Source organism: Narcine bancroftii, chromosome 1 (assembly GCF_036971445.1).
Source record: "Narcine bancroftii isolate sNarBan1 chromosome 1, sNarBan1.hap1, whole genome shotgun sequence".
NCBI lineage: Eukaryota > Metazoa > Chordata > Chondrichthyes > Torpediniformes > Narcinidae > Narcine > Narcine bancroftii.
The window spans coordinates 113,197,088-113,209,515 of NC_091469.1; the positions used below are offsets into that span (position 1 = coordinate 113,197,088).

The following is a 12,428-nucleotide window of genomic DNA, read 5'->3' on the forward strand; positions in this document are numbered from 1 at the left end:
AGCCATTGCCACATCTGTGCCACAAATTTCTGTCAGTCTTTGGGTTAAGGGAATATAACTTTTAAAATAAATGCAGACATCCTGACCACTGTTGTGGGATCATTAAAGTTTTTACAGCCTTTGCTAGCACTGACCTGCATGGATTCTCCACTTGGATCTTGTCCCGTGCCTGCAGACATCCTGCGCGGCTGCAGATAGAAAGATAGTTTCTCTTTTTCACCTCCTCCACCAATACCCCAGTCAACCATTGGAAGACCTTGGTTCCAACCATTGGAAGACCTTGGTTCCAACCATTGGAAGACCTTTACCATCATCAGCTATTCTCAATGATTATACACTATTACACCCAATGATTTCAGCTTATCCATTCCACAATGGACCTTCTCTTTAAGAGGGTACAGGCTGGGCATCAACTGTAAAGACTAGCTTTGTGAGATTCGGTGTGCATGCAAGGCAGCCTTCCATTCTGTGTTGGCATTGTGTCGTGTTAGTCAGGAGCACCAGTCTGAAATGCAGTCTTGTCACACATAATGCAGCGATAGGCAGTGTGCTGAGAAGGTTCAGAAATTGTTTCTCTCAGCCAGATGAACATGTCATTTCTCCTCACCTCTTCCAGTATGCTCCTGAACAGCCAGTGTCTATGATCCTGAATATCATGAGCTATCTGCCAGTTGTCAGTGCACATCACCTGGATCCAAATCAGACAAGGCTGTGCTACTTTCCACTGGTTCCAGTGCATGTAAACTTGTCCAAGAGATGAACTATAGTCATGTGACTGCAGCAGTGATAAGAATGTGCCAACATGATGGTTACCCTCATGTTTTGATGAAAGGAATTAAGCAACAAGGCCAGGTGGCCGATATTCTGCAGCAGTATGATTGCAGTGGTGTTCCTCACGCAGCAGATGGTTGATGTTGCGGATCTGCCAGATCTAAAACTTCTCTGGGATTTGGGATTGGCACATTAAACTAAGATCTGCACTCTGGTCAATGAGCATGGGCAAATACTTTCCTCTCGTGACTCTACTGGGATGTGAATCATGCTTAGTTGCATCCCTCATATCCAATTGCCTCCCACCAAGAAAAACAGAGAATTTCAAGCAGATGCTGGAGACACTAAATTGAGTGGAAAAATAAATTGTGCAGAGAGGTATCGATAAATTAAGCAAGTGGGCAAGGTTCTGGTAGATGGAGTAAAATGTTGGTAAAGACGAGGTCATCCACTTTTGAAGGAAAAATAATCAATCAAATTATTATTTAAATGGTTAATTATTGCAGCATGCTGTTGTTACTTGGGAGTACTGTGATGCTTCATTCCCTGATGAACTGATCACATTTATAGTCGCTTTGAAAAGGAGAATTCAACTGTACCAATGAGAATCCCTGCAGAAGCTGGTGACCCTGTGATCTCTATTCCAGAGGCCAATGTCAGAATATCTTTCAAGAGGGTGAACCTCTTCCAGACCCCTCAACCCTAATAGTGTACCAAGCAGGATATTGAAAATATATGCCAACAAACTAGCTGGGGTGTTCACGGATATTTTCAATTTCTCATTACTGCTCTCGGAAGTTCCCACCTGCTTCATACCGGTGAACAAAAAGAGCAGAGTGAACTGCCTCAATGGTCATTGCCCAGTAGCACTTACATCTACAGTAATGAAATGCTTTGAAAGGTTGGTCATGGCCAGAATTAACCTATACCTAATTAAAGATCTCGACCCACTGCAATTCGCCACAATCATTCCACTGCAGATGTATTCTAATTAGCTCTCCACTTGCCCTGGATCACCTGGACAACACATACATTAAGTAGCTTTTCATCAACTCAGCTTAGTTTTCAACCTCATCAACCCCTCAGTACTGGTCTGCAAGCTCCAGAACACAAGTCTCTCCACCTTCCTCTCCAACTGGATCTTTGACTTCTTCTTTGGAAGTCAGTGCAGATCGGTATCATCTCCTCCTCACTGACAATCAACACAGACACACATTAAAGATGCATGCCTAGCCCTCTGCTCTACTCTCTTTAGGCCCATGACTGTGTGGCTAGGCATAATTCAAATGTCATCTACAAATTTGTTGATGACATCCTAGCCATTGGCAGAATCACAGATGGCAATGAGGAAGCCCACAGGGTGAGATAGATCATCTAGTTGAGTAGTGTCACTCAATGTTAGCAAAACTAAGGAACTGATTGTAGACTTAAGGAAGGTGTAACCAGGAGAAAATAATTCCTTATCGAGAGGGCAGTAGGGGAGAGGGTAAAGAATTTCAAATTTATGGGTGTGAACATCTCTGAAGATCTAACCCGGGGTCATCACATTGATGCAATCATGAAGAAGGCTTGCTAGTGGTTATATTTTGTGAAGAGTTTGAGGAGATTTGGTATGTCACCAAAGACTCTTGCAAATTTCTCCAGCTGTACCTTGGAGAGCATTCTGACTGATTGCTTCACTGTCTGGTATGGAGGTGCCAATGAACAGGACAGGAAAAGGCCACAGATGGTTGTAAATTTGGCCAGAGCATTTTTAAGGATATCTTTCAATGGCAGTGAATAAAGAAAGCACCCTCTGTTATCAAGGACCTTCACTACCCTTCACTACCCTGGCCTTGCTACCATCAGGAAGAAGGTACAGAAGCCTGAAGACACACACACAATGTTACAAAAACAGATTATTTCCATCTGCCTTCAAATTTCCCTCTGCCTTCAAATTTCTGAATGGACAATGAACAACAGTCACTATCTATCTTTCTTTTCTTTTGCACTGATTGTTTATTTTTAAAAAACTGTAGTATATTTACGGAAATGAAATTTATTGCAATTTTTGCAGAAGTAATGTACAATATAGCTGTCACAAAACAACAAGTTTTACGACACATGTTCATGACAATAACCTGATTCTGAATCGCACAAAGGATGGTTCATAGGTGCGACAGGTAATCATGAAGTCAAATAGAATGTTGAATTAAGAGCAGGGAGGTTCAGCTGAAATTGTACAGGGTATTGGTGTGACTGCATCAATGGTATTGAGTGCAGTTCTGGTTGGAGAAAGAATATACTGGCTTTGGAGATCATGCAGAGGTAGTTTACCAGATTGATTCCAGAGGTGAGGGGGTTAGCCGATGAGGAGAGTTTGAATCATCTGGGACTTACTCATTGGATTCCAGAAGAATGAGAGGGGATCTTATAGAAATTCAAAAGTTAAGAAAGGAAAAGATCAGTATGAGACAGGGAAGTTGTTTCCATTAGTCGGTGAGATTAGAACTAGGGAACATTTTCTCAAAATTTGGGGAAGTAGATTTAGGATGGAGATGAGTACATTAGGACACAATAACATAAGAAATATGAGCAGTTGTAGGCCATCTGGCCCATCAAGCCTGCTCCACCATTCAATGTGATTATGGCTGATCTAATGATAGGTTCATCTACATCTACCTGCCTTATCCCCATATCCCTTAACTCCCTGTTTTTCCTAGAGTGAAGTGAATAGGGGAATTCTCTGTCCAAGGAAATAGTATTTGTCTCATTAAATATATTTAAGACATGGTTCAATAGTTTTTTGCATGTTTGAGGACTTGCAGAAGAAAAGGTAGGTAGGTGGAACTGTCTCCATTGTCAGATAGCCATGGTCCAATTAATTGGTAGACAAGGCTTGATAGACCAGATGGCCTATTCCTGCTCTGACTAATGCAGAAATGGTATGGATGTTATTGGACCTTAAGTTCTTGAAATGAGGTGTGTGCAAAACACACCTGTACCTCGTTCTGTTGAGAAGATGGGAGTGGGTCATCTTCTGGAAGTACTGCTGTATTTTTGGTGTTTGATCCAGCCAGAATACAGAAATAGCAATGTGTGTCCAAGATAGAAAAGTAGGGTACCTGGTTGGAAGACCAGCCTCCCTTACCAACTTTAGAAAGTAACAATGAGAAAGCTTCATTGACATTTGCTAGACAGCAGTTGAAGTTTGTAAATTTCAAAATCAAGACCACAATTCCATTGATTGTCATGTATACACAATACACAGAAATATTTCCTCAATTTTCCCTGTAAAATCTCACAAAGAGGAGCTATTGATACTGCAGCATTTTAGAAAGAGAAGCAAAAGAGAGTTCCTTCAGACACATTGAGTGTCTGTTGATTCCTGCCACCTCCTCCATGACATAAACTCCTGTAACCTCTGTAGCCACACTGCCTTCTGTCTGTTCCTCCTGTGATCCTGAACTCCAGGCATTGAAGTCACCCTCTATGGTCCCTTATTCCGAACACTCGATATAATTAGGAAACTGTCAGCACCCAAAGCCCTTTGGGAGTCTTGCTCACCATCGGCACCCACACAACGGCACGGTCAGTGAGGGTGGGATGGTTAGCACAATGCTGTTACACCACTGTAAGGTGTTTGTATATTCTCCCTACATGGGTTCCATCCAGGTGCTCCGGTTTCCTCCCACCCTTCAAAACATACAGGGGTAGGTTAATTGGGGAATGGGCTAGTGGGATAGAAGGGCCTGTTACTATGCTGTATGTTTAAATTTAAATATGTAACAATCCTGGTCCTGGTACGTGATTCTCTTAAACCCATCTCCAGCAACCTGCAGTCTGGTGTGACTCCTTTGGCTGCTGAACCCTTGTCTGGTCTGCTGTGGAACTCTGCTCTGGTCTGCTGTTTACCCACAACCCTCGCAGTCTGTGCTGCCAAGCATGGACATGGCCATCTTGGGTATGGACCTGCTGGCCTCATTTTACAGTTGGTTTAAACTTATACAGGTCCATTGGGATAATGACTGGGCAGTAGGACCCCGTGGAGGACCACTGGAAGACACGTCTCTGCTCCCTACCTCCTCTCCTTTCTTCTCAGGTCTGCACCATCAGCATCGCTGCCATTTGTGACCAGATGAAATCAGATGAAAGTCCAACTGAACTGTTAAATATTTCCCACATTGTGCAAAGAAGGTTTATTAAAATGTTGCCTGGATTGCAGTATCTTGAATATGGAGAAAGATTGAGTAGGCTGGGACTTTATTAGTTAGAGTGTAGAAGGTTGAGAGGTGATTTGATAGAGGCATTTAAAATTATGAAGGGAATAGAAAGAGTAGATGAGAAAAGGCTCTTTACCCTGAGGGTAGGGGAGATTGATACAAGGGGTCATAAGTTAAGGGTTAGGGGGAAAAATTTTAGGAGTAATATAAGAGGATGTTTATTCACTCAGAGAGTGTTGCCTGAGTGATCTACCGGAAGAAGTAGTTGTGGCAGGGACAATTCAGTCATTTAAGAAGAGGTTAGATGCGTACATGGACAAGAGGGGGTTGGAGGGTTATGGGCAAGGGAGTGGGTAGGTGGAACTAGTGGAGTTTCACGTAAATCGGTGCAGACTAGAAGGGCCGATATGGCCTGTTTCCGTACTGTAAATTGTTATATGGTTATATGGCTATATTTATCATTTAATCTCATAAAGTCTTTGATATTCAACTCATTTTTACAACTTGATCCACTTAGGTAAAAAAACATTAACATAGAAAACTTCTCCTGCACCCTTTTTAAAAAATAGTTTATATAAACTTTTCCTTTAATTGTCAAGGATTATTTTATTGCACAATTAAGCTGCATTAATATCACCAAGTGTTTGTAGTAAAGAGAAATATTTCATAAATCAATAAATTCTGTGAATAATAGTTTGTTCCTCAATGTTAATGTCTAATTTTTTTTGCTATATATGAATATTTTGGCATTTTGCATAAGTTTTAAATGTGGAAAATAGAAGCTGATGGTTTATTTTCTGATGCCACAGCTATGATTTAAACTGGTGGTATTTTGTTGTGGCATTCTTGCAGGATTTTTTACAGGCTTCCACTTTGTTTTAACATCCAGTGTGAGAATTTGTAAACTAGGTGAATATAACAAAGTTGAATTTTAGCTACAATTCCAAATGTGCCATGCTGAAGAGAATATGTGATGTAAAAAGAAGCTCTTTTCTGCAATAAAAAAAAGGTAATTTAACCAGTTTTAGTTGTTTAATGAACCACCTGGATCACAGCTGAAGATCACGGTCTAATTCCAAGTGGAGTGGCACATCGCCCCAGTGAAATTTGAATATGCATCAAATCTTCCTCTAGTACTGTGATATGAATCACTGGCCTTGTAGAACAAAGGAAGATAAATCGTGCCGGATTTACCCACTAAACACAGTTACATACTGCGAAGCAGGTTCCAATGACTTTTCCCAATCTTAGTTTATCCTTGTTTTCTTTTTTCTTCAGTTGCTAGCTGAAGTTGTAACTAGTTGGAACATGATGATCGATAATGTTCGTTCTATTGACTCTCGATATCCTCCAGGCATTTAAACTGTCTTCAGTAATGTGTCCCTTTCCATATTGTTGCTATCACAATGCAAGTCTTATATCTTTCCTGTGGACATGCAAGAGACCGCAGAAGCTGGAACGTGAAACTAAAAATAACCTGCCGGAGGAATTCAGTGGATTAAAGCAGCATCAGTGGGAGAAAAAAGAATAGTCGACATTTATCAGTCCTAATAAAGGATTTCAGCCCAAAACAGTGTCCATTCTTTTTACTTCGACTGATGCTGCTCAACCTCCAGCAGACTGTATTTATTCTCTTTCTGCAATAGAAACAGGGCGAGGCCATATTACTTTTCAAGTCAGCTCCACTATTTAATGAGCCCCGTAGCTGATTCTCTACAATGTGTACTTTTCTTCCAACATTCACATACTTGGATCATCTTGGTGTCAGGATATTTGATGCTGTCACTTTTAAAAACATTCCCTCAGGAGTTGAGATTCTAAAGATTCACAGTGCTATGAATAAAGAAACTTTGTTGACCTTAACTGGCTTAGTTAGAGGACGCTCTCCTCTAATCCATCTCATTTCCTTAGCATGAGAACAGCACAAATATGGGAAAGCGACGTCTATCCTCATTCCACCATTCCTCATCATACATGCCACAATCTAACCTTTATCATTTCTTAGACAGGTTACTCCATCCATAACACACCAGGTGTGATCTTACTAAAACCTGCAAAAAGATATGTTGCAACCTTACTCAAACTCACTTGCAATGAAGGCAATCATTGAGTAAGCCTTTCTAATTACTTGACCTACTTGTATATTAAATCACTGCATTCTGTTAAATAGAATACAATCAACTGTGAACAATTTTTTATGGGATCATTGGGAAGGTCAAACCATTATAGGACTATTTAGATTTGGCGTAATTGTTTGGGTGAGAGCTGTAGCTTTATGGATCAATGGGATCCACGTCTTCTTTTTCTGCATTTTCCATCTCCTCCATGATTTTGTCTATGTTCTAATTATCTGTTCCCATGATCAACCTGGCTTTACTCTTGAATATTTCTGTTACACGAGTCTCTGGGTTAAAATGCTTTTCCCTTTCCTTCATTGCCTCTTCTGCCAAATTTACCTGGTTTTCATGTCCTTTCTTCTTTCTTACCATGTTAGTGGTGAAGAGGACCACCTTACGTCTTCCACTTTAAAATCATTAGGGATGAAAAATTCAACCTTCAAGTCTGTCAAATTCAGCTGGTTCCTGCATAAACCTCTGAACCATTACAGCCACTCAAGGGCTTAATCGATTAAGCATTCACATAGCACAATTGTCTTAAATCTACCAATCAAATAATCAATCATTAAAACTGAAGGCCACTGAGAGCGGACGATATGAAGAGTTGCTTCTCTTGTTCCTAAGATCTGATTTCCACACATAGTTAACATTTTGCATTAGTTGAATTTAAGTGGCCATATTATTTAGGGCAGGCAACAAATCAGAACCATGCAAAGTTGCTTACTTCTGGTGTGCATGACAGATGAACACGACACCATTCAATTTGACATGTAGTACAAAATTCGAGAATGAAATCATAAATGCCATTGGCATCCTTTGTGATGAAGAAACCTGGTGTTAGGTGGCTAATTTTCTTGCCAGGAATATTCATTTCATCCACAAGTTCCCCCTTCCCCCCTTCCTCACCGACAATTATTGGCTCTCACCAATCCTTAAGGGAGATGACTCAAAGGTTGCTTGGCTGAAAATATTCGACCATAAATCATCAAAGCCATGATCTGACAGCCACCACTCAAGAAAAACTTGAATCATACATCTAGAAATCGTACTCCTTGGCATCTTCCTCCTGTAGAGATACTGGACTGATAACAAATGAAAGAGGATAACCCAATGTACATTTTGACATACAGAAATGGAGTATGATAGACATTCTGAAATATGGATGCAGAGAAGTAATGTAATCTAGACAGTTCATAGTGTCAAGAATTGTTCTATTAATTCCTCAGAATATATTAGCCATGAAATTGCTCCTGGAACTTAGAATAAAACTTTGGATTACTAGATTCCAACTAAGCTATCTGTTTTCTTTCTGGATCGAGTTGCAGTAACGTTAAATTTCTGGACTCGAAATGTTGACCACTCTTTTGCTCTCACTGATGCTGCTTGATCCGTTGAATTCCTCTAGCAGATTGTGTTTAGTATCATTTGGTGTTTCACGATGCTGTTATTCATTACAAAGCATTGCCTAAAAATTGGATTGTGTTGTATTGTTTTTACAGGGTTATATGAGCCAAAATTGATTCTAGCCATAGCAAATCGTGTTAGTGATAATTTCCAGGTGAAATCAATTAAATCAGGCAATTCAGATTTTTGAATATAATATTTTTCCAGTCTCACCGCTTCGATCATCATACAATGCTCATTTTAACCCGTTGAAACAGAGATCCAACTGAAAGAGAATGACTGTTGCTCAGCAGGCAAAAGAACATGGAGCACAAAAGACCCCGTTCTGTATTTATTAAGTGCCACTAAATCTCCTAATGCCTTCCTCTACTTCAAGACCCCTCAGGTTGGCCAATTTAGGGTGCTTAGTTGTTCTGTGCTCAAATCGCAAACTTAGGGGAGATTGCGCCTGTGCTGTTGCAGCCCCCAACTGTGGAACAACATTCCTCCCTCCATCAAATCAGCCCCTTCCTTTAACTTTTTCAAATCCAGGCTGAAGTTGTATTTTTTACTCGCATGTTACCATGTTGTACGCACAATTCTAAACCTCGGGTACCCGTTTTATACTGCGCTTTAAATAGCTGCTTAAGTTAAGATGTAATTTATGATCTTTGGTCAACGTGAGTTCCTTTAAATATGCTATATAAATAAATAAACTAAATTAAACTAAACTTGACCGGCTATTTTACGAAAAGAAGGAGTCCTCACAAATCACTTGAATCTGCTTAGACACATTCCAAAGTGCTCTATTTGTGCACAAACACGAGTAACCATGCTTAGATCAGGGTGGGCAACCTACGGCCCATGATCCAAATTTATTCTGTCCCGCAACCCAATGCAAAAGTACCATGTGCACCTGGCCCGCCGATACAAGTAGTGGGAAAAAAAAACCCAAAAAAATTGCAAAATGGAAAATTTCTGTTAAATGTCGAAAAATTGATGTGGAACCAAAAAGGACCAACGACATTGTTACCTATAAAAAAGTGAGTTAACAGCAGAAACCCAAAAAGTCAATAGATGTCGTCCTCAGGCAATCACATATTCATGACTTGAATTACAGCATAGTACTTAATCTTCATCAGAATTCACTTTTCTCTTCATTTTTTTCAAAAGGTTCACTCCAGTTGTACTGAAAATATTTCTGTTTCCTCGATTTATATCAATTTTCAAATTCAGTTAATTATCAATTTGATTTTATTTGTTTTATTTCATTACACTCAATACGCCTTTGAAGGATCGTCGTCTGGGTGAAACTCTAGTTGCGTCCTCTCATTTACACTCACACTAGAATGAGTTTTAAATTTTCTTTTTGTTTATATATTTTATTTATACATCATGAGATTTTTTGTAATGCAATTCAATCTTTAAAAAGTTTCACTATGACGTGAGATTATTCAGAATTAAGTTTATTTAGTTCCATTTGATTCTCTGTCCTCACGTAATTTTTCATCTTTAAGTGAAAGTTATGAAAGACTTCTTTCTTAGCCACTTCATTAGATTGTTGATGAGATTTTTTTTCTTCACCCCAGCATGGCGACAAAACGCAGGAAGATAGATGCTGAATGGCGAAGTTTCCAAGAAATCTGGACCGAAAATTACTTCTTTGTGCAGCATTTTGGAAAACCTGTTTGCCTCATTTGCAATGGAAGTGTTGGTGTGAACAAGGAGTTCAACATCAAACGTCACTATGAAACAAAACATGCAAAATTCCAGGAATTGAGTGCACAAGCTCGGACAGATGAAGTTTGGAGACTGAAAGTAAGCTTGGAAAAACCAAGTTCATTTTTCACAAAGAAGAATGCTGAGTTCTGCACTATCAAAGCTGATAGCAGGTAAATTGTGGAGTAGGTACTGCAGGCAGAGACAATGAAAAACTTCAATTATGTAATGTCTGTGTTTCAGCATTTATTTAATTTATGGTAGCATCAGTGCAGCCCGCTATTCTACCATTGACACACCAGGTAAAAGGTTGCTAACTCGGGTTTAGATCAATGATAATGTTTCAGGAAGCATGGTGCAAAGTGCAGCAAGAAATTCTAGGCAGGAAGGTGGGGAATATGACTCTGTTGTAGGAAGCATAAAGTTCACAATTGCAAAATCTCTGTTCTTTACAAGTTCCCTCTTCCCTGCAACAGCCTATTCATTACTCGAAATTTGGCTGTCAAGTGGATCTTGCATTTAAGAGGTGACAATACTTACTGGGTGCTATGCAGCAAGGTATGGAAGCACCATTGAAGAGACACTGCTCACATTGCAACCATGCAAATTGCATCAACCTACCATGTAATGTGGGAAAAAAATAACCAATCGATCTTGTGATTGTTATGGACTTTCCTGCTTTGGTTGTAGTGCCCTGCTCACTCCTGTTCTGGCAAAACAAATTACATGTTCTCTAGTTTCTATGCACAGCAGTCTGTTCAACCATTTAAACCAGTAGTTTTCAAACTGCTCCCTTAAGATCAGATTCCTCCTTAAGCAATCCCTACTGCATAGGGATTGCTTAAGGTGGTATGTGAATGGAAAGAAAAGGGTTTGAAAACCTTTGTTTTAATCGTACCTCATTGACTTGTTATGTGCACAGTTTCACAGCTCCAAAGGAAATGGGCCAATGAAAATTTTTCTCAAGCAAAATATTTCAGAAACAATTGGGTCTAGAACAGTGATTCTCAACCTTCCCTTCCCACTTACATACCACCTTAAGCAATCCCTTATTAATCACAGAAATGGTGCAGCCGAGATAGGTAAACTGGTTGACCGTTTTGAGTTTTGTGTGCCCGATGGAGATGTGGGGGGGCTGGTAGTCATGGTGGGGAGCTGGCTGATGGAGGACCACAGTTTTCTTCAGGCTGACTTCCAGGCCAAACATTTTGGCAGTTTCCGCAAAGCAGGACGTCAAGCGCTGAAGAGCTGGCTCTGAATGGGCAACTAAAGCGGCATCATCTGCAAAGAGTAGTTCACGGACAAGTTTCTCTTGTGTCTTGGTGTGAGCTTGCAGGCGCCTCAGATTGAAGAGACTGCCATCCGTGCGGTACCGGATGTAAACAGCGTCTTCATTGTTGGGGTCTTTCATGGCTTGGTTCAGCATCATGCTGAAGAAGATTGAAAAGAGGGTTGGTGCGAGAACACAGCCTTGCTTCACGCCATTGTTAATGGAGAAGGGTTCAGAGAGCTTATTGCTGTATCTGACCCCACCTTGTTGGTTATATATAGATAGACAACAGACTCGCCAAGGCAAATAGCGCCTTTGGAAGACTACACAAAAGAGTCTGGAAAAACAACCAACTGAAAAACCTCACAAAGATAAGCGTATACAGAGCCGTTGTCATACCCACACTCCTGTTCGGCTCCGAATCATGGGTCCTCTACCGGCACCACCTACGGCTCCTAGAACGCTTCCACCAGCGTTGTCTCCGCTCCATCCTCAACATCCATTGGAGCGCTCACACCCCTAACGTCGAGGTACTCGAGATGGCAGAGGTCGACAGCATCGAGTCCACGCTGCTGAAGATCCAGCTGCGCTGGATGGGTCACGTCTCCAGAATGGAGGACCATCGCCTTCCCAAGATCGTATTATATGGCGAGCTCTCCACTGGCCACCGTGACAGAGGTGCACCAAAGAAAAGGTACAAGGACTGCCTAAAGAAATCTCTTGGTGCCTGCCACATTGACCACCGCCAGTGGGCTGATAACGCCTCAAACCGTGCATCTTGGCGCCTCACAGTTTGGCGGGCAGCAGCCTCCTTTGAAGAAGACCGCAGAGCCCACCTCACTGACAAAAGGCAAAGGAGGAAAAACCCAACACCCAACCCCAACCAACCAATTTTCCCTTGCAACCGCTGCAATCGTGTCTGCCTGTCCCGCATCGGACTGGTCAGCCACAAACGAGCCTGCAGCT

General features: G+C 41.0%; 1 protein-coding gene and 1 long non-coding RNA gene across 7 annotated transcripts in view; one reads left to right on the forward strand and one right to left on the reverse strand.

Annotated features, from left to right (window-relative positions):
- Positions 1-12,428, reverse strand: part of LOC138762804 (uncharacterized) — a 311,006-nt gene that overhangs the window by 149,318 nt on the left and 149,260 nt on the right. The gene's annotated exons all lie outside the window — the stretch shown is intronic.
- The window catches only part of LOC138762773 (general transcription factor II-I repeat domain-containing protein 2-like), a 59,330-nt gene that overhangs the window by 36,249 nt on the left and 10,653 nt on the right, over positions 1-12,428 (forward strand). For all 5 annotated transcript variants that reach the window (XR_011357156.1, XM_069936350.1, XM_069936344.1 and 2 more), the window contains one exon: positions 10,063-10,365. Coding sequence is in view for 4 of the 5 variants with exons in the window: in XM_069936350.1 (XP_069792451.1) it covers positions 10,063-10,365 (303 nt within the window). In the remaining variant the exon portion in view is untranslated. The remainder of the gene's footprint in view (positions 1-10,062; positions 10,366-12,428) is intronic.